Genomic DNA, 27,589 nt, shown 5'->3' on the forward strand with positions numbered 1-27,589 from the left:
TTACCACAAATAGAATAAAATGTCTCATTGCACATGGTGCCTCCTCTCCCTAGAAGGCTCCTCTTGCTCTCCTTGAGGTTGGCTCCCCTTCGGCTGTCAGGTCGCATCATCCAAAAGGCCTTCTCTGGTCACCCCCGTATTTAACAGGATATGTGACGTTCTCATCCCTCTACTTCAAATTTTTGAGCATCTGCTTCATTTCCTCCCCCCCCCCAAAGCATTCACGGTTTGGAATCATTTGTTTATGATCTGTCTCCCCACTGGATTGACGTCCACGAGGAACTGGAATCTGTCTGCTTTGCTGACAACACCTGCCAGGGCCGGGCACGGGCTAAAGGCTCAAGAACGAGACCTTGAATGAGAACCGGAGCAAAGGGACAGTGTAGACAGAGCCCCAGCCAGCTCACACGGCCACGGCGCAGACACCCAGAGGTCGGACCTGCTTGCCACCAAAGCGTCAGAACTCTGTACGTCTCGGTGTCACTAGCGCCATCGCAGAATGCAGAGCTTCAGAGACAACGATTTTCAGAGCAGTCATACATTCACCGCGTGCAGCTCGTTTAGGACCGGCGGGCGGGGTGGCAGGTGCAGGTGTCCCAGCGATGTGGAGTGGTCGCCGTATGTCGATCACATGCCTCAGGTGTCCCTTTACTGTCCCCCTCTCTTTTTCCTAAAACCGGTTTCCGTCGCCTCCGTCCTCGCAGAGCCACCGGCAAGTAGGGACGCCGTCCGCCCTCTGCCGTCCGCCGTCCGCCCCCCGGCCCCATCGGGAAGCCCCGGGCAGAAGGAGGCGGGAGGACCGCGCCCCTCCTCGGCCTCGTTCCTCAGGCCGCCTCCCAGACGCTGTCCCTCCCCTCTCCGCCGGCACCTCACGCAATCAGCGGTGGTTTCTCCCTCCAACGTGTCCCTGGGCTCAACGTCTCCGCGTGGCTAACAGGCTGAAATCCTTCCTACCTTAAAAAAATAAAGACGCAAATAAAAATTTAAAGACACTCCCTCGATTCTATAACTGACCTTTTTTTTTTTTTTTCTGGCTACGATGCACTCTCCTTTTCAACTCAAAGCTTTTAGGGAGAGCAAACCGCTCTTCCTGTCCTCTGGCCCCCAGATTATGCGGGTAGAGGCCCATCGGGGCTTCACGAGGCTCTCATGCCCCGGACACGTGGCTCCTAAAGCCTAAGTCCTGCGCACACGCTCCCTGCAACAAGGCGTCCCTCTACCTTCCTTATTCTGCCCCCGCGCCCCCTCCGTCCGTCCGAGCACACCCTCCCTTCTTTATTTGGAAAACCCGCACGGCCTCTGCCCTCCGAGGGAGCTCCACGGCTGGCCGTTCTCCATCGTCCTGTTTCACTGCCTCCGCCCTCGCTGCCCGTGTGCAATCTCCCGGCCGCGTCCGGGCGCCCTTCACTGCCCTCCCGCCTCGGCAGCCCCCTGGGCCCCTGCTATGCTAATACAAGGCCGGCTGCACCTGCCCACGCGTAAAACCCCTCCCCAGCCCGCTGCCGGCTCATGAGGCCCAGGCTCGTTCGCAGGCCACCCTCCGCGCCCTGGCCCGTCCCCTGTGCGGCTCCCTCCCCCTCGCACTGCCCTCCAGCCCCCGCGGCCGCCCAGCCTGAACCCCCCAGGCCCAGCCCTTCCCAGAGCTCCCGGGCCCCTGATCCTCCTCCCCCAGGCCAGGTGGTCCCCCAATACCCCTGCCTTTTTACTATGATGGAATTTATCACCCTGAGCAGACACCAGGCACCTGCCAGTCTCTTCCACCCGAGACCCGTGGGAACCGTGTGCCGTCATCTCTGATCTCGCAGCGCCCGGCACCACGTCCGAGATGAAGTAGGATTTCTAAATGAACGTTTTTGAGGCCATGATCCCACCTCTCGGGGTGCAAGGCCTCAAGTCCTCCCCGTGCTGCTCACTCCCTTAAGCTTCCTGGTTCCCGAAGTCCTCTGCCCTCTTCTTGACTTAACACTTCGATGGTTATGCTCCGTGTTGGTTCCACGGTCAAGGTCCGCGGGTTACGGCACAGACGTCTATAGCTACAATATCCCCTGTGAACGGTCCCTCAGGGGTGGGCGCCAGGCCACCAATTCCGGTTTCCCTAAGTTGGGTCCCTAGGTCTGTGCGGGCACACAGGGGCTTGAAAGGTGACCAGGGGACCACGGATCCGTCCTAACCCCCTCCTATGACGACCCCCTCCTATGATCCAATGTGACCATGCAAGCGACGTTCTCGGTCCCCTAAACCTCACTGACAACGAATGGATCTGGAAAGCCCCGAAATTAAGTGAGGTGACCCAGCGGCATCTGCCCCGGGCTCCGCTCGGCTGTGTTTGGTTCAGAGCCGGCTCCGGCCCTCGCCTCCCGGAGCTCGGGGGACGCACAGAGTCCTACGTTTACCTCTTTAATGTGGAGAAAGTCCTTGGCATCAAAGGAAATGGCTGTGCTCGGGACGGGCACATCCTCATCCAACGCGCCGCAGTAGCTCACGTTCGTCTTCACAGCGAATGCCACGGGCTTGGACTGGGGACAGAAGCAGGGCGTGAGGACGGGGCAGGAAGGGGAGCCACTCCACGTCCCTGGCAGCCTGGACAAATCCCCCGCGAGGACTCGAAAAGGGATTCCTCGCCATCAGCCCGACCGCCTTCCCCGTCCTGCGCTACCCGCCAGGCGCCCCCCACCGAGGACCTGCCCTAACATCCTGGGGGGCGATGGGAGGACAGGGGGGTGGGGAGGCTCTCTTCTTGGCCCTCCACTCCTAAAACTGATTTTTGTCACTTTAAAGGGTGATAGATGCCCCTTGGGACACAGGAAATGTGGGCTAGGCCTTAAATTAAAAGGAGGTGGGAGTAAAATCAATTTTTTAAAAAATTTTTTGAAGTAGCCTCAGGTCTGAAAACCCCTGTGGAATCCCCCTTAGTGGAGTGATCGCCTTGTCCTGCCCGGAAAGAGGAAGGCCAGTCAGGGGTAGACAGAAGGCCCGGCGTCCCCTCCAAGCCAGCGGGAGCTGGTTCTGATGCCTCCTAGGCCAAGTCCCCCCGCAGAGGCTCCCGGCGGACGCGGCCCCTCGGCTGCGGGTCCCTGCAAAAGCCACTAGACGGCCTGCGAGGAAGCGGACCCAAGCCGTGGCCACGAGGGAGGGCGCAGGTTCCTGGGATCCCGGGCCCCTGCCCGGCCGGCCCCGCACCCCTCCAGCCAAGCCAGTGGACAGACGGGCCCCGGCAGACGCCCCGGACAGCGTCGCCCTCCTCCCACAGCTCTCAGAGAGCCTTTACTGTAAAAACAGAAGAAAGGAAGGGATTCGTATTATTTGAGCCTCCGTTTTTCCTCCGGAGGTCAGGCTGCATCAGTGCGCCCTGGACGCGTGTCACCGGGGGCAAGGGAGACCGGCGGGCCACAGCCTCAGTCTCGTTTTGCATAAAATCTGATGCAAAATGACATCAGACAGAGGGAGTCCAGGCTAAAAACAAAAACAAAAAAAAAACCCGCTTGGAAGGCACAGAACGGGGATCCCGGGTGACTCCTCTCAGATCCAGAGCGGCAGCTTGCCCCGTTGCCTCCCGTGGGCACAGAGATGCGGGGGCCGTGCCCTCTGCACAGGCGAGGCCTCGGGGCCGTGGCTGCCCACGGACAAGCTCTGCACCCACGGGGGGGGGGGTGCAGCGGGCAGCGGTGCCGGGGGACACAGGTGCGGGGCCCGGGCCTCGGTGGGGGCCCAGCCGCTCGGCCCGAGCCTGGCCAGCAGGTGCAGGCGGGGCCGGGGCAGCACCTGCGGGCGCTGCGCTGCGGAGCTAGCGAGGCTGGACAGTCACCTTGGCTCTCTCCAGCTGGATGGCGGCCTGCTGCTCCCTCTCCTGCCGAATCGCCTCCCGGTCCTCTTCCAGAGACACATCGGAGTCGGACGGCCTGCTGGTGTAGGAATCCGCTGAGCCCTGCAAGGGAACACCCAGAGCCGTTTACACCGAGGGCCGCGGCCTCCCCGTCGCGCGGCTCGCCCCTGCCGTCGGGCTCCGGGCACACGCTCACCGCGGCCGCGGGCGCATGGTCACGCCGACGCCCCAGGCCTCCCAGGGACCCGGGAGGTGGCCGGGCCACTGGTCAAGGGCCAGGAGCTGAGCGGCAGCGAACACGGCGCCGACCCCGCGCCCAGGTCTTGATGTTCTGGGCCCCCCGCGCGCCCAGCCGTAGTCCCGGTCTCCTGCTCACGCACGCGGGAGGGAACAAGGCCCTCAGCCCACGAGACGCGTCCGGTTGTGCCCACAGCTTGGGCTACAGAGGACGGCTCTACCCGAGATGTCCACGCCGCAACGCGGAGCCCTGCGGCCGTCATCGCGTCCCCCGAGCCGCTGTTCACACCGTCGAACCCACTGTGACAACCTCAGGCCCCGGGGGGCTCGGAAGGCGGCGTGTCCGACTCGCGGTCTCGACTCGGGCCATATTCTCAGGGTTGTGAGCTCCGTGCAGGGCGTGGAGCTGCTTAGAGTGTCCCGCCCGCCGTCCCTCCCAGCTCCCCAACACAGCAAGCTCCAGTCACCGTCCCACGGGAGTCACACCCGGTCCCCGCGGCCACCACGCGTGAGCCTTCGGGATGAACACAAGGCTGTCCTCGATGGCAGCACACAGCCCGAGACGCTACCTGAGCCACCCCGGCGTCCAGCCTCATGGACGTGGCCAAGGTGCTGGGGCCGCCCAGCGTCACTCACTGCTCACGGCACAAGAGGACGTGAAAACTACAGCAGCTACTTAAAAAGTCAAAAAAAAAAAAATCCTTTAGGTTTGCCTCCCGGTTGCTAAGGAAACATCGCCCTTGCCGTCCTTACGCTGCCGTTACAGGTTGGTGTCTGCGCAGACGATGACACTCGCACGGCACAGCTCTCGACAGACCCGCTGTACCCGGCGGGTTCCAGAAACACGCACAGATTCTGGAAAGCGGAGATGTCCATGTAGCTGAGAACCTGCTACCCGCTGCACACACCGAAGCGCCCTAGGCATGGTGGCCGCCGAAACGGATCCTTTCAAGCTTCTCCTAAGCTCGGAAATGTCGGGCTTAGCGCAGATTTTCCCGGCGCCCGAGGACAGCAACCCCTGCTTAGAGGTCTCATCAGAATGCCCGACAGAGGCTGGTTCTGGATCCTGCCTCTGCAACTCACTCTGGAAAACCGCGCGGGCTGCCCTGGCCACTCCAGGCTCCGCCGCTCCCTGCACACAAGCGGACGCCGCTTACTTGGAAGACGCGAACGGAGTAAGACGTGACGAGCAGCTAACCCCCCCGCACCGGGGCCAGCACACGGCTCGCTGCCTTGACGCCTTGCCCCCGAAGCCCTGGAACAGTGCGGAAGCCATGGGCTGACTGGGCAGAGCCCTCCACCGAGCTGCTCTCATGCTCCAACACCTCCTCCAGGATGCGGCACGTGGCAAGCGCAGACTAAACGGCCATTCTCTTCCCCGTCTCCTAGTCCTGACACACCTACGCTGGGTTAAAAGAAATCAACAGATGCTAATCATTTTTTCAACTCATTTATAATATACGTGCACAATAGCCCATCTCGGAAAGTCTCCATTTTTCTTGACGTATTTGTTGCCAAAAAACCCCAATGCTTCCCCCCAATGCTTTACTGTGATGTAATTGGCGTAGGACATCATGTAAGTTCCAGGTGTATGATTTGCTGAGACGATGCATTTATTTTTTTTTTAATTTTTTTTTTTATTTACTTATGATAGTCACAGAGAGAGAGAGAGACAGAGGCAGAGACATAGGCAGAGGGAGAAGCAGGCCTCATGCACCGGGAGTCCGATGTGGGATTCGATCCCGGGTCTCCAGGATCGCGCCCTGGGCCAAAGGCAGGTGCTAAACCGCTGCGCCACCCAGGGATCCCAGACGATGCATTTATAAGTTGCAAAATGATCACACCTGTGGTAACTGCAATGTGCCCAAACCCAGGCCCTTGATGCAGTGCTTTTGGGGCACGTGGGGGGCTCAGGGGGTGAGCATCTGCCTTCAGCTCAGGGCGTGACCCTGGGGGCCTGGGATCGAGTCTCGTGTTGGGCTCCCTGCATGGAGCCTGCTTCTCCCTCTGCCTGTGTCTCTGCTTCTCTCTCTGTGTCTCTCATGAATAAATAAAATAATTTTAAAAAAAAGGAAAAGAAAAGAAAGTGCCCTTTATAGGGTAAATGGATTTGTCAAGCAAATCATAACCAAATTCCTCTGTGCAGAAGTGCTTGGGGAAAATCTGGATGTACAAGATGGATCGGAACAGGGTGACCGACTATTCTGGAGACCCCTCATTGCTAGAAAAAAAGAAAGCTACCTTGAAGTCCTTTAAATGGGTTCTCTTGGAACACATCTTTTGTCCAAATTTAGGCGGACCTGCAAAAAATCCAGGGTAAGAGAGAAAGAAAACAGTGTCTCTAAAATGCTACATATGAGAGCCGGTCGGAGCTAGCTGGAGGTGCCGCCCCGCTGACGGGTGGCACGTGCCGTCCATCATTTTAAGCTCCTGGACTGGCTGCGTGACGATGCCTGGGCCGCCTCGGGATCGTGCTGCGCGGAGTCAGGAAGGAGGCACCTGCCGCGTGCTGAGACCGTGTGCTGGGGAGGCCGGTGGCCGCAGCCCAGGAGCGGGCAGGCTGCCTGCTGGAGCCGCGAGCGGGCGACCGCCACAGGCCGCCGGGGACTCGGGGCACGGCTCACCCCCAAACCACCGTGACGACTCCTCATCCCGGCATCCCCTCACCTCTGGGCACGCAGGAGGCGACTCAAAGGGCTCCTGCAAATGAACTCGATTTTGAAATGGGAACAAGACTGTGAAAATTTCAAAATTACGTAATGAGCTCTACTATTGCCAAATGTGTGAAAGCAGAAGCTTCTGTTTACTTCCCTGTTTCTAAGAATATTGGTAGAGGGAAAGCTAAAGCACCAGGACGTTCGATATTCGTTTTCATAATCACGGCGTTACATCATTTCCACATTTACTCTGGTTTTTCTCCTCCCTCTCCTCCTCCTCCTCCCCCTCCTCCTACCCCCCTCCTCCCCCTCCTCCTTCTCCCTCTCCTCCTTTTCCCCTTCCTCCTCTTCCTCCTTCTTCTCCTCCCCCTCCTCCTCCCCCTCCCTCTCCTCCTCCTCCCCCTCCTCCTCCTCTCCCCATCCTCTTCCCCCTCCTCCTCTTCTTCCCCCTCTTCCTCCTCCTCCTTCTCTGCCTCCTCCTCCTTCCCTTTCTCCTCCAAGTCCTTCTCTCCCTCCTTCCTCTCCTCCTCCTCCTCCTTCTACTCCTCCCTTCTCCTCCTCCCCGTCCTTTTCCCCTTCCTCCTCCCCTTCCCCCCTCCTCCTCCTCCCCCTCCTCGTCCTCCTCCCCTCCTGCTCCTCCTCTCCCCTGTCCCCCTCCCCCTCCTCCTTCTCCCCCTCCTCCCCCTTCTCCCCCTCTTCCTTCTCCCCCTCCTCCTTCTCCTCTGCCTCCTCCTCCTCCCCATCCTCCTCCGCCTCCTCCTCCTCCTCCCCCTGTCCCCCTCCCCCTCCTCCCTCTCCTCCTCCCCCCTCCCATCCCCCTCCCCCCTCCTCCTCCGCCTCCTCCTCCTCTCCCTCCTCCCCCTCTTCCTTCTCCCCCTCCCCCCTCCTCCTCCACCTCCTCCTCCTCTCCCTCCTCCCCCTCCGCCTCCTCCCCCTCCTCCCCCCTGTCCCCCTCTCCCTCCTCCCATCCCCTTTCCCCTTCTCCTCCTGCTCCCCCTCCTCCTTCTCCCCTCCTCCTCCTCCCCCTCCTCCTCCTCTCCTTGTCTCCCTCCTCCTCCCCCCTCCCATCCCCCTCCCCCTCCCCTTCCTCCCTCTCCCCATCCTCCTCCTCCCTCTTCTCCTCCCCCCCCTCCTCCTTCTTTTTTCAATGCCATCTACCTTTCTTTGAATAGGGAAGTCACCGCTGCTGAGCCTCAGGGTCCTAGGGAAAACAGAGGTTCACCATCAAGAGCCCAAATTCGGCCCGTGGACGAGTTCCGCTGGCTTGGCACAGCAGTGGTTTCTTGTTTTTATTTATTTGTTTGGTTTTGTTTCAACTGCGTGAAAGAGGGGCCAGATATAGCCCAGGAGAAAGATGGAGAAGAAAACAGGAAGCCCCTGGGTTATGTACCAAGGCTCAGAGAGAAGGACCACAAGAGCCACAGAGCGGTGGAGGAGACGACCGCCGGGGCCAGACCAAGGAAGGCTCTGGAAGGGGAGGGGCTGCCGCGGGCTCGGTACAACCAAGGGCTGTGGCGGGAGCTGGTTACACATTCCTGATCAGGCGCAGGGAACTGGCAAGACGGCGACACTGAGGACACCACGAGGACGTAGGTGCACACGTAAAGGTCACTGGCAGGGGCAAAGCTGGAAGACGCGGCCCCGTTAGCTTTCCGTTTTCCAGAATTCCCCTTCATAAAAGTTGGCAAAGCGTGGGCTAGCCGGCCCACCGGGGGAGCCGAGCCTGCGCGAAAGGCACAGAGAAGCCAGCCCAGGGGTTCCCACGCAGACCCGGGACAAACCAGAGCTTGGGGCGCCAACGAGCCAACGACCCCAGGAGCGAACGGAAGCAGGTCTCTCCTTCAAGATGCTGCTGTAGGTGGACACGTGCACATGCGCACGCCCATGGACATGCATGGACACCATTTAGAGGCCGTAACATAACGCATAGTAGCGAACGCCCAAGAAACGGGCTCCCGGGTGGCTGCGTCCGGGTGTCGGCTCAGGTCACGGCCTGGGGTCCTGAGCGCCCGCCCTGCACCGGCTCTGTGCTCACCAGGGAGTCTGCTTGAGGGTCCTCTCCACCCCCGCCCCCGCCGTTGCCCTTCTCCCCTGCTCATTCTCTAAAATAAATCTTGAAAAAAAGAAAGAAAGAAGAAAGAAAGAAAGAAAGAAAGAAAGAAAGAAAGAAAGAAAGAAAGAAAGAAGAAAGAAAGAAAGAAAGAAAGAAAGAAAGAAAGAAAGAAAGAAAGAAAGAAAGAAATGCCTATCTTTCCATTAACATAAGGCTCAAGACTCTTTCTCTGCCTTTTTTTCAATATTGAAAACAGATTTAAGCCTTTTCACGAATCTCGAGCACCAAAGACAAAACACTGATAGAAACACTGGAGCATCAGTTTACTGTTGTTGTGGAGGAAGGAAAGTGGCCTCAAGTCAAATAACGGAAGGGCCCCCCATTCCCAGAGAGGGGGCCCGGCGCCGGGGAGGAGGCACCCACGGGCTGCACTTGACGCCCTTGCCGGGTCCTACCGGCCGCACATCTTGGGCAACGGATTCAACGTTCTGAGCGTCCACGTCCTCCCCCGCGGACGGGGATGATGATACACACCCTGGCGCGCCTCCCGTGCTTGGGTGGAGAGGGAACGCCCCTCCTTCTGCCACCATTAGGGAGATGCAGGCAACGCCAGCAACTAATCTTCGACTCACTCAAGCTCTGCACCTTGTTGGCAGTACAGCTTTGGCTGCCCCGGGGTTTCAGGATCTACAGCTTGTTCTTTTGTTCATTTATTATTTAAAAAAAAAAAAAAACAGTGTTACTGAGGCATGATTTATATTCATACATTTAAAATGTACAATTCAATGATTTTAAGATTTTATTTATTTATTCATGAGAGACACAGAGAGAGGCAGAGACACAGGCAGAGGGAGAAGCAGGCTCCCTGCAGGGAGCCCGATGCGGGACTCGATCCCGGGACCCCAGGATCACGCCCTGGGCCGAAGGCAGGTGCTCAACCGCTGAGCCCCCCAGGCGTTCCCTAACTCAATGATTTTTAATAAGCTTCCAGAACATGATCTATACCACAATCCAATACAAGAGCCCTTCCGCCACCTTCGAAGAGTCCTGAGCCCCCTGCAGCCCCTCCCGGACCCCCCCTACCCGCGCCGTGAGACCCAGGCACCCGCCCACTCGTGGATCTTGTCCTTTCCACACTGGAATACATTTTCCCTTCTTATGAAGGATTTTAGTATTTGTATCTCATTATTCTACTCTACTGTTTGTGTTTTATTACTGTGCTTTGCGCGTATTTTAGGGTCATGTCATGGAAGAGTAAAGGGGAGGGAGACTTGACGAGCGTGTGACACTAAAATGTGTTCACGGCCACTGCCGGAGCTTCCAGCATCAGGCCAGACGGGGCGGCTCAGCCGGGTGGCTCAGCCGGGTGGTCACCTATTGCCACGTGCGGGCCCCGCGGCCGCTGCGGAGGGAACACGCCTCACCTGCTGAGATCTTTCCCCGCAGAACGGCAGTGAAACCCTTCTGGGTCGTTCTGTTGAACTAACAAGACGCCAGAGTGCAAGACGGTGCACGAGTGCACCCGAGGGCCCGGAGCACCCCCAGCTCGGCGCCGCCGGCCCCCGGGGATGGAGCCCTCCAAGCGACGAGGGCCACGAGGAACTGCCTTTCTCGTTTGACTTTTAAATGCTTAAAATTTCATTTTCCTTCACTTTTTACGATAAATAAAATAATTCATTTTATTATTACAGAAAATGATACTTTAAATAATAATAATGCGGAGTCAGACAACCACCCCCCCCCCCCCCCCCCCCCCCCCCCCCCGCCGAGGGGCCACCGCAGCGAGCTGCACCGGAGCCGACGCTTGCACCGGAGCCGACGTTCCAAGCGTCGGTTTCACTGCCGGATCAGACAAGTGAAAGTCCGCCTTGGTGAAAACGCGGAGTTTAAGTAGCTGCACTAACCTGGACTAAGTGATGATCAAGCGCCCGGAGAAACGTATCGCTCCCAACAGATTGAGGCTCGGTGTCCCCACCGAGCTTGCCATGACTTGGGCCATGCACCTTTCTGCTCTGCCTTTCTTGGTTATTTCCCCAGATTTCCCCAGCAGATGGGGAAATAGCAACCACCCACAAGGTTGCCCTAAGCACAAAGGCCCCTCGGCACCCTTAATATCTACGATCCGGCCCTGCCTTCCTGCAGGTACCTTCTTCTCCTTTGCCCTCGTCCCCGGACATACCTGGAGCTCTTTGCTCGGCCACCCAGCCTGGCAGGGAGCCGCTGTCTCCGAGGACACGGGTGCCCAGCGCCAGCTCAGCTTTCTTCAGAGAAAGACATGCCTGCTCCCGTCAACATCTTTTTTTTTTTTTTTTTTTTTTTTTTTTGCTCCATGATTTTAAGTTCCAGGAAGGTTGGTTAGCTGCCCAGGGTTCATGCTTACTGGGTGCGATGGTGCATTCCTGGCACTGTGGCTGAGCAGGGAACTTTTGAAACCGAACCTTAGAGACGACGTTTAACTTTGCCTTAAGGTGCCTTGCGCCGTTTCTTGTAATTAGGAGGCTGGGCGCTGGACAGAAGACCAGGAGGTCAACCCTGGCCATTAATCTAGGCTTCACCTGGGGGCTTCGAACAGCAGCCAAGGGCAGCAGAGCAGTGTGCTCAGAAAAGGCCATAAAGGGAGGAGAATAAATGCTTCCTCAACCCCTACTTTTTTATGGAACTGAAGGGACCCCTTGCCTTTTTATCCCCTTCGCTCCTCTTCCAGCCTCTGTTCTTGCTGGGGCCTGCACCCTGTCTCGCTCTACACCTGCTTGCGATGCAAGCAGCACCGCCTCCTCGCAAGGGACGAACAGGTATTGATCTTAGGAGTCTTCTGGGGCAACAGGTAACGTCGAAGGAGCGACCAGGCAGGGTCATCATAAACGTTCTTCGAGACCACTGACTCCAAAAACCTTGATGCCAAGACTCCAGCTCCAGGGAATGAATGACTTACGAAGGACACCTGGCCCCGTCCTTGCTCTGGCCAGCTCCTGGACGCCTCAGAGGACATGTGCACCAGGCCTCAACTGCCCATCAAAACCCAGACTGCAAGCAAAGAGGAGACTCGTGCTCCGTTTCTTTCCGAGTCTCCCGGAGGCTCTGTCTGCATTTCTCTCTCTACATGTACCTTCAACAAACTCTGCCTTCACTTCCTCCCGGCTCACGTTGTTTTTCCATCCTACACGAAGCCAGGGACCCTTCTGGCTAGTCCTGTGGGACCCCCCTCTCTGGGTCCTCAGACCTGGCCTGCCCGGTACCAATGTGAGTGGTCCACATACAGGTTTTAGATTATCCCATCAACCCCGTGAAGTAGGTTATGATTATCTCCATTTTACAGATGAGGCATCTGAGCTCAAGACAGGCAGCAAGAACCTTGCTCCAGCCACGATCACAGGGCATGACGCAGAGCACAGCGGGCAGGAGTGTGGGCAGAACCTTTTTTAAAAATTTCCTCTACAGGGGACGCCGGGGGGGCTTAGCAGTTGGCCATCCGCCTTCGGCCCAGGTCGTGACCTCGGGGTCCCGGGATCGAGCCCCACGTCGGGGTCCCTACAGGGAGCCTGCTTCTCCCTCTGCCTGTGTCTATCTCTCTGTGTGTCTCTCATGAATAAATAAATAAAATCTTTAAAAAAAAATGTCCTCTACAAAATCAGATGCAAACATTTAAGTCAAACATTTTAGTTGCTTAAATAAAACAACATTCTACAATATTTTACCACCACATGCTAAAATTTCACTAATTTGGAACGATGGATGCAAGTAAAGAAATGGCTGAGATCATGGAAAGTGAACCGCAGGCCGCTTTCCAAAAGGCACGTTTCCTAACTCCGCACAGTAGGTGTAGATTATCAAAGTTTTGGTCCGTGGATTTCTTTGAGCTTCCGCTTTAATGACAGGGTTTCCGTGCATTTTAGTTCTTGATAGGAAATTTTAAGGTTCCTTTGAGTACCTAGAAGTACCTATTTAAACAATAGCTCCTCCAATTGTGTTTATACTACTTTTCTATAGGCTATTTCTTGTAAAAACCAAGTGCCAGCTTTGTCTGAATCGTCTCATTAGTGGAATCCAAACTAATGGGTTCTATTATAACTGTTTTACATAACTTATTTCATTTAGAAGCTTAACCAACCTCGCCCTTCTCGTTATGTTGACTAGTTGGACAACGGCTGTAATCGCCCAATTCCAGATTGCCGTTCCTTCCAATTGCCAAGAAGACCCACTAATGGACGTGCAATAGCAGAAGGATGTCAACTGACCTCACAAGTCCAAAGGGCTTGGAAGTGACCAAAAGGCCCAGATGGAGATGGAGGGGAAGTCCGCATCAGCCAGGGCCACTGGGGGCAGTGGGGAAGGAGGTGAATGTGGGTGAGAGCAGGTTTGCGCTTAATCACCGGTGACGGCGGTAACGGGCGGCGGGTTCTTTGCATCCCGGGGTACTCTAAGAACTGCAGTTTCCTATGATTCTACTTAATGTACCGGGGGAAGAACAAAAGGTAAGGATCACTTCATCTGGATGCTATCTGGGAAAAACTGATAATCAGTGCCTATTAATGTACAAATGTGGAAAAAGTGCGACGTCAGTGAACACAACTCGCAGTAAATCAGAAACCGTGCGTGAGCCTGAGGGGTAAGAGAAGTTGAAGAAGTCACGATCACAGGGTGGTTTTTTTTTTTCTTTTTTTTCGTGTTTTGTTTTGTTTTGTTGCATCCAGTAAGAAACTCTATCGTCAAGGTGGGCATGGTGAGACTGGAGAGCTCACTCTCCTTTGGGGGAAAGGGAAAGAGATCACCTGCTGGGAAGCTGGCCTCCCGCGTCTGGCTTTACTACGGCACAGGCCACCAAGCAGCATCACGGGCGCTGGGCAGCCACCCGGAACCTGCCCGGTCGGGGCGCACAGGAGCCTCTGACCAGTGCGTGTGACCCAGGTGAGTGCCGGCGGCTACACCTGCCGCCCCCCTCGCGGCCCCTGGAAGCAGGAGCCACAGCACAAGGTCTTCATTCAAGGGCAGCAGCCGCGGCGGCATTAATCTAGTCTCAGCCGAGATGTTAAAAAGGAAATGAGGGTATTTGCTCAGGAAACCCTGGATATGCTGCTGGTAGATGCAGACCTGCATCCTGATGATGCAGGGATGATGCAGGTCCTGGGATGAGGTGACTAATAGTTTCTTGTAAATGCAGACTTCTATGGCCCTTCTGGAAAAGTGACTGAGAAACGCTTCCTTCTCGTGTTGCCCCAGAGTGCTGGCAAAGTAGCCCACAAAACACTACTCCTGCGGTGCAGTTTTGAGAGTCACAGTAGAGAAATGATAGTGAATATGTTTCTTCTAAAAGTAGCTACAGGCAATCACTAAAATCTTAAAAAAAAAAAAAAAAGACGACCTTTCCTTCTGGCACATAAAGGGAAGGATGATATAGATATAGATGGGCTTAGAAGAGAAGAAAGCATGGAACGGACTTACGTCTCACTTGTGTATTATTTCTGGAGCCTAAGAAACTGATTTTTAAAAAATCACATTTAATTCACCAGAGATATTTTTATTCATTAAGTTTCTCATTGAGTGAACGCGTATTGACAGCTAAAGGAATCCAGGTGTGTCATCGGGAGCAGAAATGCTTCCCCCAGAATAGCTGCAGGTGTAATGGACGGAAGCTGGAGGGAAGCATCTACTTCATCGGGGTGGGGGGGCGCGGGCGGGGGACCACGTCTTATCAGCTTTTGTTGTCCTCAGAGTGAGCAGCACAAAGCCTTGTACCCCAGAGGAGCTCACAACTACTTCCTGAATGAGACAGTGCATTAGGGGCACCGGGTGGCCCAGCGGTTGAGCATCTGCCTTCAACCCAGAGCGTGACCCCGGGGTCCTGGGATCGAATCCCGCATCGGGCTCCCTACATGGAGCCTGCTTCTCCCTCTGCCTGTGTCTCTGCCTCTCTCTCTCTCATGAATAAATAACATCTTAAAATAAAACAAAAAGAGTGCATTAACCCTAAGTGATAATTTTGATAGGTGACATTAAATATTAGTAATCATTATAATATCAAAACCAACAATAACCACTATCATTTATGGGGCACTTATTATGTCCATATCCACGTACTATAGTTAGAGTTAAGTGCTTTTACTAATTTGTGGTTTCTTGGGAAAAGATTATTTCCTGGAAAAGCACCAGCCCAGGCTAGATTGGTATACGAGATTTTCTCTTTGGTTACCAACCAAAGTCCTAAGTTTGTGAAGCCTGCGTGTCTTAAGTCAAAAACAACTTGATGTAACTTAGTGGCGCAAATGTTTTAAGTACAAATGCTATCTTTGAATTATAAAAAAGGGGATCCCTGGGTGGCTCAGTGGTTTAGAGTCTTCTTTTGGTCCAGGGCATGACCCCAGGGTCCTGGGATCGAGTCCCACGTTGGGCTTCCTGCATGGAGCCTCTGTCTCCCTCTGCCTGTGTCTCTGCCTCTCTCTCTCTCTGTGTCTCTCATGAATAAATAAGTAAGGAGGAAAAGGACTTATCCTTAGTTTGACCTTTGGAACCAGGAAATGAGGCCTTAATCAGAATAAAACAGAACTTTACAGTTGTTATCTAGTCTAATCACCAGAAAACCTTTAAGAGACAGAGCTCATCGGGCAATGAAGCAAACAAGGCTTAGCGTCACCAGTAATACGCCCAAGCCGGTGCAGCTGGTCAAGTTCGGTGGACTTCAGTGTGACTGGCTCTACAGTCGCTGCTGACAGCTAGTGACTGAGCCCAGCAGAGGTGCTGGTAGACGCTGCTCGATGGGCAGATCATCAAGGTTGGAGGCATTTAAAAAAAAAAAAAAGGGGAGGAGAATCAATTTCTCTCTCTTTTTCTGCATTTAAATTGAACTAACAATTACCAGGATGTTCTCTCTAGCACATTATCTCAATTTCTCTCCAAAGTTCTTTTGAGGCCTTACTGACGGGTCAAGCTGAACGCCCTAAGTCGCCCAGCTATCAGCTAGTGAAGCCGAGATGTGCCTTTCAAGCAAGAGCATCTCTTGGATGATCTCTAAGATTCCACTGAGATCTGTTCTTAAATATGGCTTTATGGTGCCAGGAGTTAGGTCTTCAAGTAATCGAGGACAGGGTGTTCATTTGCATTGACGTCAGAAGACATATACTCAACTATTACTAAGGATTTCACCATCAGACCTATGGGCTTTGTCTCCCCCTTCTTCAGGCCTTTCTATTAGCTCATCAATATGTCCAGGGTGATTAGAGAGAAAACTGGTAGCTGCTCACCTTTTGTTAGGGACTCTCTTGGGCCACACAAACAAAAAACAAGCCAAGAGATAAAACTATTGACGACAATGAGTCTGGAAGTGATACTCTGATTTAATTTATTCTGATCATCTTTATTTTTCACTAGATGACATAAGGAGAGGGAGCTGGAATGGGAAAAAATAGGAAAAAAGCAGTTCAGCCTTGGGCTTTGAAGCTTGACTGCTCCGGGTGGAACCCTAAGGCAGTCAGTCACTAGATGTTTGCTTCTGGACAAGACATTTCATTCTTGCATGCTTAGCTTCCTGTCTGAAAAGCAGCAGAGTGACCGCTCTCCTGCCCCTGCTGTGAAGCTCACACACTCAGAATAAGCAGCGGAAGCACTCAGCGGAGGAGGCACTCAGCATGGGGCGAGTATGCTTCACTTGATGGATGTATCGGGGCCCTGTGTCCCCCGGGTGAGCCCAGCTTGCTGTTATTGACCCCTCTCCAACAAATAGATTGCTGATGCCAAGACCACATTCTTTTTCATGACTGGGTAATATTCCAGTACGTACGTACATCTTCTTCACCCACTCGTCTCCTGATGAGCATGGAGAGTTCCTTACCCCGGCTACTGTGAACAATGCTGCAATAAACACAGGAGTGCACACGTCTTTCAAAATTAGTATTTTTGTTTTCTTTGGGTAAATAAAATGGATGGACTTAGAATGCTAAGTGCAGTAAACGAGGGAGACGAGTACCATATGCTCTCACTCATACGTAGAATGTAAGAAACAAAACAAAGAACAAAGAAAACCAAGGAAAAGAAACAATCAAAGAAAAACAAACCGAGGAAAAGAAACAATCAAAGAAAAACAAACCGAGGAAAAGAAACAATCAAAGAAAAACAAACCGAGGAAACGAGACAATAAAAAAAAAAAAAAAAACGACTCTTAAAGACAGAGAACAAAGTGGTGGCTGTGGGATGGATGGAGGTGCGTGAAGGGCGGGTGAGAGAGGCGAAGGGCCTGAAGCACCCTTCCGCTGAGCACCGAGTAGTGCCCAGGACTGCCGACGCCTTGTACGGCACACCGGAAACCAACGTAACGTCAGTAAAAAATGAATAGTGATTGAACGCTCTCATTAATTAAGCTGGATGGGAATTAAATGTTCTAGCAAGAACTTGTGCTGAAACCATTAAAGGCGTTGGGCTAAAATGAAGTTTAGGAATCAGGCTTTGTCTCCCGGCCCCACCGTGTCTCCTCAGGAGGCATTCCCCCGTCGACAGTAGCCCGAAGGCGGTCGGTCTGGTCTTCCCGTCAGGACGCAGCATGTCTGAGCCGACTGCCCTGTGCGTGCAGGAACGCTGCCCTTGACCCACCGTGCACGCCGGGCTGCAGGCAGCTCCAAGCGACAGGCCCCTAGCAGGGCTCATGCGGGCCTCCTCTTTAAGAATCCAGCTGTGTGACTATCATAAATAAATTTAAAAAAATAAAAAAAAATAAAAATAAAAAAAAAAAGAATCCAGCACCCACTTGCAGTCGGCCAGGGCTGGGGCCGCACGGCGATGGGGCGCGGTCAGTCCCCGCTGGCCCACCCGCGCCCTGGCTTTCAGGCCCAGCCCTCTCAACACAAAGAGCCAGCCCTTCAGAAATGGTTAGGATCCCGAGTGGGGTCACAGGGCGACCGCCAAGACGCTCTTCCCTTCCGGAGCGGAACATGGAGTCTTCAGCCACAAATACGCCTTCGTCATTTCCATGAGAACATGAGGCAGCAGCTGCTTTACCTTAACGACATTTCGCTTCTTGTTCCCCCTCTATTTTCTCACCCTTTTTGTCCTCTTGAAACACGTGCTTAAAAAATGAAAACTGCCATTTTAAAGTCGTGGTAAAGTCACTTAGAACAGGCCTTTTGTTACCACACTTCGTAGATGGGAAAAATCCACGAACCATAGACGTAACGTGATTCAAATGGCTAGATTTGAAATAAATTAACAAATATCGGAGTACCGTAGTGTTCTAGTGTCTGTGGCTAAGGGTGACACTGGTCGTACAGCAGAACCCAGGCCCAGGTGAAGCAAGGCCTGAGAGGAGGAGTAGGGTTTCCCATCAAAACCTAGGAGACCAGATGTCCCTTTAGTGGGGAAAGCCTTTTCCTCAGTGAGTGCGTCCTGCAAAGTCTCTCCCCCCTCACCCCACCACCCCACAACCTGCACCATCGCAGGGAACGTGAAACCGCACTGCGCGCTTAAGGCAAATGCAGATGCGTATGCGGTGGGTTCTCTGCCTCACGAATAGAGAGGTTCCAGGTGAGGAAGGAATATTCCAGCAAAGCAGCTTCACTGTCTCACCAGAAACATAGCGACGCTGGGCCAGTGAAGGGTGAAGCACAAGGGCCCCGAGATACCGGCCTCTGTCCGCAGAGTAAGGCGCCACCGACACCAGCGACCAAGGCCAGGAGTCAGTCCCTGGGCCTCGCACAAGCACGGCAGCTGCTGCACCCACGGTGGGAAGTCGTGCATAGGCACTTGGCTCTAACCTCGCGGCCTCGCTTCACTAATACGAAGCATTTTATGGTCTTTGTTAAGTTTCAAATAAAGGAATCCCTCTGGGTGTCGTCAAAAATACACGTGTGAACGGGTGAATCGAACTAGTGACTGTCAGCAGGGTCTGGGCACCCCGCGGGGACAGAGCAAGTACGTGGCCCCTCGCACAGTGGCCCTGCTCACGGGGCCCTAACAAGGCTAAGGCACCCCGGCTCTTTGCCATCCCAGGGACTCACGGTGACAAGCGCCTCCCGTGTGCGGAGGGTGAGTCGGGTGTGGTCCCCGTGCAGCAGGAGCTCCCCAGGAGTCGGGGCGACCCTGTGCAGGCGGGCGCTGTGGGGGGAGTATGGGAGGCGGCTGGGAGCCGGCGGGGCAGGGGGCCCGGGTGTCGGGGGCCTGGGAGCGGGCCCACAGCAGGAGACATCAGGGGTGTCGGGGCCCCTGGGGAGCAGGCCCACAGCAGGAGACATTGGGGGGTGTTGGGGGCCCTGGGGAGCGGGCCCACAGCAGGAGACATCAGGGGGTGTCGGGGGGCCAACCACAAAGGCAGGGGCAGGAGAGCAAGGGCAAGGCCTGGAGAGGGCCGAGGGGAGGTCTGCATGGCCAGGTCCAGGGCACGGGGTCCTGGGAGCAGCCACCTGCTTGGGCCCCTCCTCGCCAGCACCCCTCCCCTGGTGCCCTTGCCCTCTCCTTGCCCTCACTTGCCCTCGCTCTCCTCCTCTCTCTCTCTCTCTCTCTCAAATAAATACAATCTTAAAGAAAGTCACCCAGTTCAACATCATCATGGGACATTTTTACCATAAATGTCTGAAAAACAAATTACCGAAATAACAGGTGCCGCGTATCACCCATTCCTACTGTGGCATCTCTTCAGACCGTTTTATTCGCCACCTCCAGGTCTGTTGGAACTAGACTGTGCTAGTTCGTAAGTGAAGAGGGGCTGTTGTAGACACACATTAACTTGCTGCCATGGACTGTATGCTTGTACCCGCGCAAAACCCACAAGTTAAAGCCCCAACCCCAAAGTGACTATATTTCGCCACAGAGACTTTATGGAAGTACTGAAGAGTCCATGAGGCCGTAGGATGGGGGGCTGGCCTGGCTCCTGGTTCCATGTGGTGCCAAGCTCTTCATGGCGGCTCAGCTCTATGTGCAAACCTAGTCCTGGGAGAGATTCTGGCCCCGTCTGGAGGCCAGGAGACCTGAGGAGGCTCAAACCCCTTGGGAGGACTCGGTCTCCCTGTGGACTTCTTCCCTAGGATGGTTTCTTTCTGAAGGAAGAGCTGGTTCTGTGAGAGCGGGTGCCTCGCATCTCCTGGGTTTCCTGTAAGCAAGGGATTTGATGAGCTGGTTGGGCTCCGTAGGACGACGTGCTTCGGTGGCCTGTGTCCTTAGGATCCCCTTCAGAGGCTGAGTCCCCAGCTCCTGAGCAGATGCCCTTGAAGTCTCTGTCTCTCCACAAGGAATCTGATCCTCCTGCTGTGGGGTTCTTGGCAGCAAGCTCTGGGAGTCTGAAGATTAAGAATTCTTCTTGGAGGGATCCCTGGGTGGCGCAGCGGTTTGGCGCCTGCCTTTGGCCCAGGGCGCGATCCTGGAGACCCGGGATCGAATCCCACATCGGGCTCCCGGTGCATGGAGCCTGCTTCTCCCTCTACCTGTGTCTCTGCCTCTCTCTCTCTCTCTCTCTCTCTCTCTCTCTGTGAGACTATCATAAATAAATAAAAATTTAAAAAAAATACTGGAAATTAAAAAAAAAAAAAAAAAAAGAATTCTTCTTGGAGACCCTTCCAGGAAAGGAGGACGGAGGGCTTAGAAGTCTGGAGGTGTCCACAGAGTCATGCTACGGTGCTGATGTCCGCTCTCAGATGCGCCTTCCACCAGGCAGAGAAATCTCTTTCTACAAATATATACTCATACATAGAACACTTGGCTGGACTCACACGCTTTCCTAGAGCTGCGCGGCTAAAAAACGAGACGGGAGAAGCAAACTCTGACTCATCTGGCTCCAAATTTCATGCTCTTTCTTATTGTCGCTTCTCTAAAACAACATGTAAGATGCTGGGACGGGGTCACTGGGTGACGGGCATTAAGGAGCGCACGTGATGTGATGCGCACTGGGGTTGATGCAGCTGATGAATTACTGGCCACTACGTCTGAAACTAATGATACACCATATGTTAACTAATTGAATTTAAATAAAGTAAGTAAAAGGATCATACAAAATGCTATAGATAGTGAACGAAAACAGCAAACGAACATTTCATGAAGAATTACAAAAGAAGAAATATGATCGGGAAAAATGTGGTTGGAGGTGGGCTTGCATGTTACTTCATTAGTGACAACAAAAAAATTACGCAAGAACAGGGATTAAATAAATAAAAAGGGTTGGGAGGATACAGGGAATATAGACAATTTCCTGACCATTTGGCATGTGCCAGGCACTGTCTTAGAGGCTGCCTAAAGGTGATAAAGTTGGTGAAAAAACAAAAAAACAAAAACCCTTTCAAATTTAATCATGTTCACTCGAAGACCAGTATTTTTCACGGTTTGCTTTTAACTGTGTTAAATCTAACAACAAACTGTCAGCATTTTGTCTAGCTTCTGTTCAGCAGAGACAAGGAGAAAGAAAAATCAGAGCTGGTAAGAGAGAAAAAATGTAGTAGACGTGGGAAAGTTTTAAAATATATGGAGTCCTTTAATGGGTCCAAAAAAAAAAAAATCCTCATTATTGACTTCATATTTTGGGAGAAGTTTCCCACCTTAAGCTATAGAAGTTCAAAGCCATGTCGTAAAATTAGTATATAATCCTTCCTACTAAAAAAAAAATATCAGAAAGCATTAAAAAGGGAATGTGGATTGAGTGTTGGACGTTGCGACTGGAAGGTTCCTTTGGGTTTGTTCCAGGAGCTCTGGAGGAGGAGGGAGCATAAAAATGGAGAGTGATGAACAAGCAAAATAAATGTCTCACTTGGCGGAGGCGGGAGTAAGAGGCTGAGAAGCACACCTTCGGCCTCGTCATGCTTTCCCGAACGAACTCCAGATGCCCGGTTCCTTCTGCAGGTCGTGACGCCGTCAGGAAACCCGAACCACGGGGGGGATCTGGGACCGCTCCGCACGGGATGCTGCGTCCATGCTGACCCGGAGGCGACGGACGCAGCTCACACGGGCGGCCCCCGCCTCCGACCGGAGAGCCCGTCACTAGGCCCACGGCCCTCGAGGAGACGGTCGTCGCGAGGGCAACTGGGCGCAGCCGAAGGGGAGGCACCGTACCACCGGCTCACACCCCCGCTGGTAAGGGAAGGCCGGATCTTCACAAACACCAGCATCTCATGTTCTAGACGAGAGAAGCGAGCTTGTCATCTGCCCTGGGACGTCTCCTCCTTGGGGACGAGGATCCTACGGTTGGTCGTACTCTGTTTTCTGCATCAACGACCAGGAAGCTCAGAGCTGGGTCCTGACTTTCCTCTTGGTACACACCTTCTCTTAAGCTGCATTTTCCATGACCCCGATCTTTGCTTTTGCTAACTTTTGGCTTTATATTTCTTTTAAGTCACGTCCAAAACTGTAGAATGAGGTGAGAGTAGAGTTAAAGAAAAAAAAAAAACTACCATGATTTTCACCAAATTTTATTCTACAATTTGTGACGCGTGAAACTTTCTTCCATTTAGTTCTTTTGAGCCCTTGGTGGCGGCCCTCTAGTTAAAATAATTATTACTAGTGTTTCTTTTCAGACTCGAGGGAGTTTTTCTGTTTTTGTTTTTGTTTTTAAGATTTTATTTATTGGAGAGACGGAGACAGCAGGAGAGCAAGAGAGCACAGGCGGGAGAGGGGGAAGCAGGCTGCCCATCCAGCAGGGAGCCCAACGCGGAGCGGGTCCCGGGACCCTGGATCATGACCCGAGCCAATGGCAGCTGCTTAACCGACTGAGCCACCCAGGCGCCCCCAGGCTGGAGGTATTCTAATCCCTCTCTTGCCGTCTGCCCAGGTTCCTGCTAGCCATTGGGAAGTTTCCAAGTGAGAAACTCGTAGTTTGCTGTGCTGTGGCCTCCTTCCGCCCATGAATGCTGAACCTGTGATTCGTTCAGTCTGTCTCTGTAAATTGCAGTATAATCGACGTATCGTATTAGCTGCAAAATACGACATGTATTTGAATAATATTCAAAATATTAGTGTACAAAATAATGACTCGATATCGTGAAATGATCACACGATAAGTCCAGTTAACATCCACCACAGTTACAATTGCTTTCTTGTGATAAGAACTTTTTATAAAAAAAAAAAAAAAAAAAAAAGATTTTACTTTTTTGAAAGAGAGAGAGCACAAGCGGGGTAGATTCCTTGTGAGCCAGGAGCCTGACCCAGGGCTGGATCCCAGGACCTGAGGTCATGACCTGAGCCAAAGGCAGATGCTTAACTGATCGACCCACCCAGGTGCCCCTGTGATGAGAACTTTTAAGATCTACTTGCTGAGCAACCTTCAAAAGCTAATATTTTTAGTATTATTACCTATAGACATCAACAGTGTGTTTCTTCGTATTTACGAAGACCGCGCATAAGCCTGTATTCAATCAACTCAAAATCTTTGTCCCGTTACTCTCTTTATTTCATCGACATCAAGCTAAAACAAGAATTTTAAATGTCTGTTCACTCATTTTACAAGAAGAAACACAACCGGGGCAACGTTATTAAGAACGATATGTTAAATTGTCCCCTGCCAACACTCAGGGTCACCTTTCATCTGTCTCCTCCAACGTGCTCCGGTCATAATATGCTTCTCATGTTTTTCCAAATGTACCTCATTCACAGTGGGTGGCACACGGTAGGCACCAGAAAATACTTGTTGAAGAAGGAGCGCAAAGTGCTCTGATACCAACCTGCCTTGCACAGGGCGTTGAGTCTTGTTCGAGAAGGTCCTTTGCTCCCGTCCGTGTGGCAAACTCTGTTTCATCCACCCACGGTGTTGTCATTGTTTGTATGTGGTGTTACCTTCCTGACAATAACTACTTAAAGGGGTCAGAACTGCATCTTTTTCATCTTTGTGCCTCCAACATGGACGTGGCAGGCGTATAATAAATATGTGTAGGTAGGTAGGTAGGAAGGAACAGAGGGAAGGAGAGAGGGAGAAGAGGGAGGGGGGGAGGGAGCAACATTTCTTTGCATTGCTCTTTAAAAAAGAATGTGTGGCACTTTACTGGCCACTCACGGTTGCATTCGATAGAGAAAAATGCTTGCCTCCAATTTTCCAAAGCCACCCCTGCAAGAGCAGATTGTATTTTGCGTTGTACTGAATCCATCCATTCATGATTAATTGGGTAGTGAAGCACTTCCAGTTACACGTGCAGCTGGGAATTCCTCCAGCTGTCATTAATTTTACTAAAGATCCCAATTCTCAGTATTTATCTGCTGAAACGAAGCCGCTGCTACTCCTTAGCCAACCAAAATGGACTAATAAGCTGTCTGTTACTGACCAACCACCGAGCAAATTCACAAACTGGAGGACGCCACCCCCAGTCACCTCGCTGGCTCCTCTCCTAACATACAGGGTGCCACTCAGTCTCCTGTTTTCTTCCACTGACCACGTGAAAAAAAAAAAAAAAAGAAATCCAGATACACCCCATAAATCGCTGGACTCTGAGACATCGACCGTGAAGACAGTCGTAATAAGCAACGTCTTAACACCTGAAATGGAAGGGACTGCATTTCTTTGGCTTCCAGTTTGTTAGCCGGGTAGGAAGAGAGGGACGCGCTTGAAACCTGTGTGCGGTATCTGGCAATGACACATGCTGAAGTGTAATGCGGACTTTTCCAGAAAGAAAAAAGAACTAGAATACTATCATTTTCCTTCAGAGTCTGCAACCCGACAAGGAGGTGGGAACACGATCCAGCTCATTTTGGCTGTCAGCCTCTCAGCATGGTTCGAGTGCACGCCAGGACGCAGTGCTATTAAATGTCATATATATATATATATATCATACGTAACGTGGGCCTGCAGATGAACCTAAAATATTTAACCCGTTCTCCAAAGGAGGATAAAGCCTCAGCCACCAGGCCTAGGCATTTTCTTCCTCCAAACTGGACTTCCCATCGGCCAGTTCCTCATCACCCATCGACACCCCGTTTGCTAATACATCGTATGATCAATTTAGAGTTTCTGATCTGCAACAGATAATGCAAAATGCCCTCCCCCCTAACCCACATCTTCCATATGTGCACTTATCTTTCAAGCTAAAAATGCAACTGTCTCTGCCGCAGAGATGACCAGTGCTCAGGCTTAAGAGGTGGACAAACCGTCAAGCCGAGTGCTTGTAAGTCTTGGGTGATGACTTGCTCTCTTTAATTCACGGGCCTAAAGCAAACGACAACATGATAGAACGGCCACAAGGTGTGTATTGTACCTCGCAGCAGAGGAGGGATCAGACTCAGGGCAGGGTCTTTAGCCAACACGTAGTCATTCCTCACATCCCAGGGAAAATCACGGACAGACTCAGCAAGGAAAAGATGACCAAACAGGGGTTAGGGGATCCGAAGAAAATGGCCAGAAAGGCCAGCGCAAGGAGGGCTACGCGTCCAGGAGTATTCCCTGAGTATAGAAACGAGAGCGTATCACTTGCTGTCTGGAGTAGTTTCCCGACGAAGCTGTTCAGACAGGAAGACTGCTCAACCTCTCACGAGAGGTCCTAGCAACTCAACGGCAGTCACCCTCCTTACAGCCAGATGCCCTTTAAGAAAAAAAGTATCGAGCCAAAACCCTACTTCGGTTTCCTTCCAGCTCTGCGTAAGGAGCTATGCTGTTCAGCCTTCCCACACACGCGCACACGCACGCACGCCCGTGCTATCATCTACCCACTCAAAAGCCTCCAGGAATGACAACAAATCCAGGATATAAAAGTTGGCTTTTTCCTCAAAAAGTTTAGAGGCGCTGTATCAAAAAAGCACTATTTAGATGCATTTTTGTTCTTAGAACTCCTCGATTCAAATCAGTGATCTGATTTGATTTACAACAACACTTACAATGTGTTAGGCTGTTAAAATCAGCCTTTTTAAATAATTTCCTGGGGCGCCTGGGCGGTTCAGTCGGTTGAGCGGCCGACTCCTGATCTCAGCCCAGGTCTTGATCTCAGGCTCATGAGTTCAAGCCCCGTGTCGGGCTCCGCGCCGGGCACGGAGCCTACTTAAAAAAATAATAATAATGTCTCCTACTTTATCACATGAGTTTTTAAAATAAGAAGTAATCAAAGACATTGGTTGCCCGATGAATAAAAGCAAAAGACTTATTTTTTTGCTTCTTCAGGAATACAAAGAATCGTCTTACATATTACTGTTCAAGCACAACCATTATTGGGCGTTATTACCTGTATAAACACGAAGAACAAACCACTGCTTTCCTGTTGGTAGAGCAGAGGGGAGGAGGCTCAGAATAATCACTGTGAACTACGAAGCCAAGTCCTTTCATGGCAAGACCAGCTTGTTGAGGGTTCGCCGTATTTTCAGGAAATGCCTGAGCCACCGCAATTGATGGGAAGTAAGGGGAAGGCGCGAGGCACCCACGTCATTTAACAACCGTCTCTCCGCAGGCTTATTCCCCACCGGCTTATCCACTTTCACGGGCAGGAGCCACGCTTGCTTCTGCTATTTTTCTTTTCCCCGGGATTACGGTCCGTACCTGGCTTATAAATGTCATTGAATGAGGGAGCACGTAAATGAGTCAGTAATTTATAGATAAGCGGAGAACACAAGGTGGGAAACGCAGCACAGGAAGGAGCACTAATATGTGATCAGATAGTTTCATCAGACGTGGAGAGGTCACAGCCTTGACGATTCTTTCCTGCACGCCAAAGCTGTATTCCACGTTGACATGTTTTTCTTGACTCGGGACCTTGATACACCCCCCACCAAAGACGTAGAGGCAAACAACCCAGATTATTCTAGAGAAAAATATGCTTTTATTCATCTTTAGAGAGAGTGTGTGTGCAAGCAGGGGGAGGGCCAGAGGAAGAGGGAGAGACTCTCTAGCAGACTCTGCGCTGAGCAGGGAGCCCTACACGGGCCTCAATCTCATGACCCTGAGCAGAAACCAAGAGTTGGACGCTTAACTGACTGAGCTATGCAGGCAGTTAAGAGAAAAACATGCCTTTAAGATAAACTTTTTGGGGCCCCTGCGTGGCTCAGTGGTTGAGCGGCTGCCTTGGACTCAGGGGATGACCCCAGGTCATGGGATCGAGTCCCGCATCGGGCTCCCTGCAGGGATCCTGCTTCTCCCTCTGCCTGGGTCTGCCTCTCTCTATGTCTCTCATGAATAAATAAATAAAATCTTAAAAAAAAAAAATTTTCTATTTCTCTTTTTTAAAGATTTATTTATTTACTTGAGAGAGAGAGAAAGAGAGAGCATGTGAGTGGGGGGGAGGGAGGAGGGAGAGAGAGTATCTCAAGCAGACTCCCCGCAGTGTGGAGCCCAACGCAGGGCTCGATCCCAGGTCATGACCTGGGCCGAAAACAAGAGCCAGACGCCCAACTGACTGAGCCACCCAAGTGCCCCTCCATTTCTTTATTTTTAATTCATGGGAAGACTCAAAAAATAAAAGTGGCCTTGCCAGGAAGGGAATGTCAAAGGGCGTCGGGAAACTGCTGTGAGACCCTGTACAGGTGGTCCGTTTCCCGCCTCCGTTTCCTCGGCTCCACCCAGTGAGTATGAAAGTGTGCGCGGCCGAGGCCGGTCTAGGGCTGAGCCAGGGCCCCTCTAAAATATCCTTGTTATTTTGGAATAATTTTATTATCAGAAACGTTGCAAAGGTAGTCTTCAGAGTCCCCGGTCCCCTTCACCCGGGTTCCCCTAATGCTAACATCTCCTATGACCACGGTCATCTGTCCAAGCCAAGAAACTAAACAGCGGCGCAAACCCCAGCTCTCATCGGATTTTCCCGGTTCTCCACCGATGTCTTTTTTCTCTGCTCCAGTATCCAATCCAGGATACCACAGTGCGTCGGGCATACGCTTTTTCAAATCACATATTGACTTGATTTTGAGTAGGGGCAACTGCCTCAGAGAGGATCAAACATCGCAGCCTCCCTTCCCATCTCC

The 27,589-nt window shown here is 52.5% G+C and overlaps 1 protein-coding gene across 5 annotated transcripts in view; it reads right to left on the reverse strand.

Annotated features, from left to right (window-relative positions):
• LOC119864503 (calcium voltage-gated channel auxiliary subunit beta 4) overlaps nt 1–27,589 on the reverse strand; it is a 221,211-nt gene that overhangs the window by 45,032 nt on the left and 148,590 nt on the right. For 2 of the 5 annotated variants that reach the window (XM_038565202.1, XM_038565203.1), the window contains 2 exons: nt 3,806–3,925; nt 2,394–2,516 (listed from right to left, as the gene is read on the reverse strand). In XM_038565202.1, coding sequence (XP_038421130.1) covers nt 2,394–2,516; nt 3,806–3,925 — 243 coding nt within the window. Of the gene's footprint in view, nt 1–868; nt 955–2,393; nt 2,517–3,805; nt 3,926–4,813; nt 5,466–6,301; nt 6,762–27,589 lie in introns of those variants that run through there. The other 3 variants (XM_038565207.1, XM_038565204.1, XM_038565201.1) reach the window with 2 other exon arrangements.

Source organism: Canis lupus, chromosome 19 (genome assembly GCF_011100685.1).
Source record: "Canis lupus familiaris isolate Mischka breed German Shepherd chromosome 19, alternate assembly UU_Cfam_GSD_1.0, whole genome shotgun sequence".
Lineage (NCBI taxonomy): Eukaryota > Metazoa > Chordata > Mammalia > Carnivora > Canidae > Canis > Canis lupus.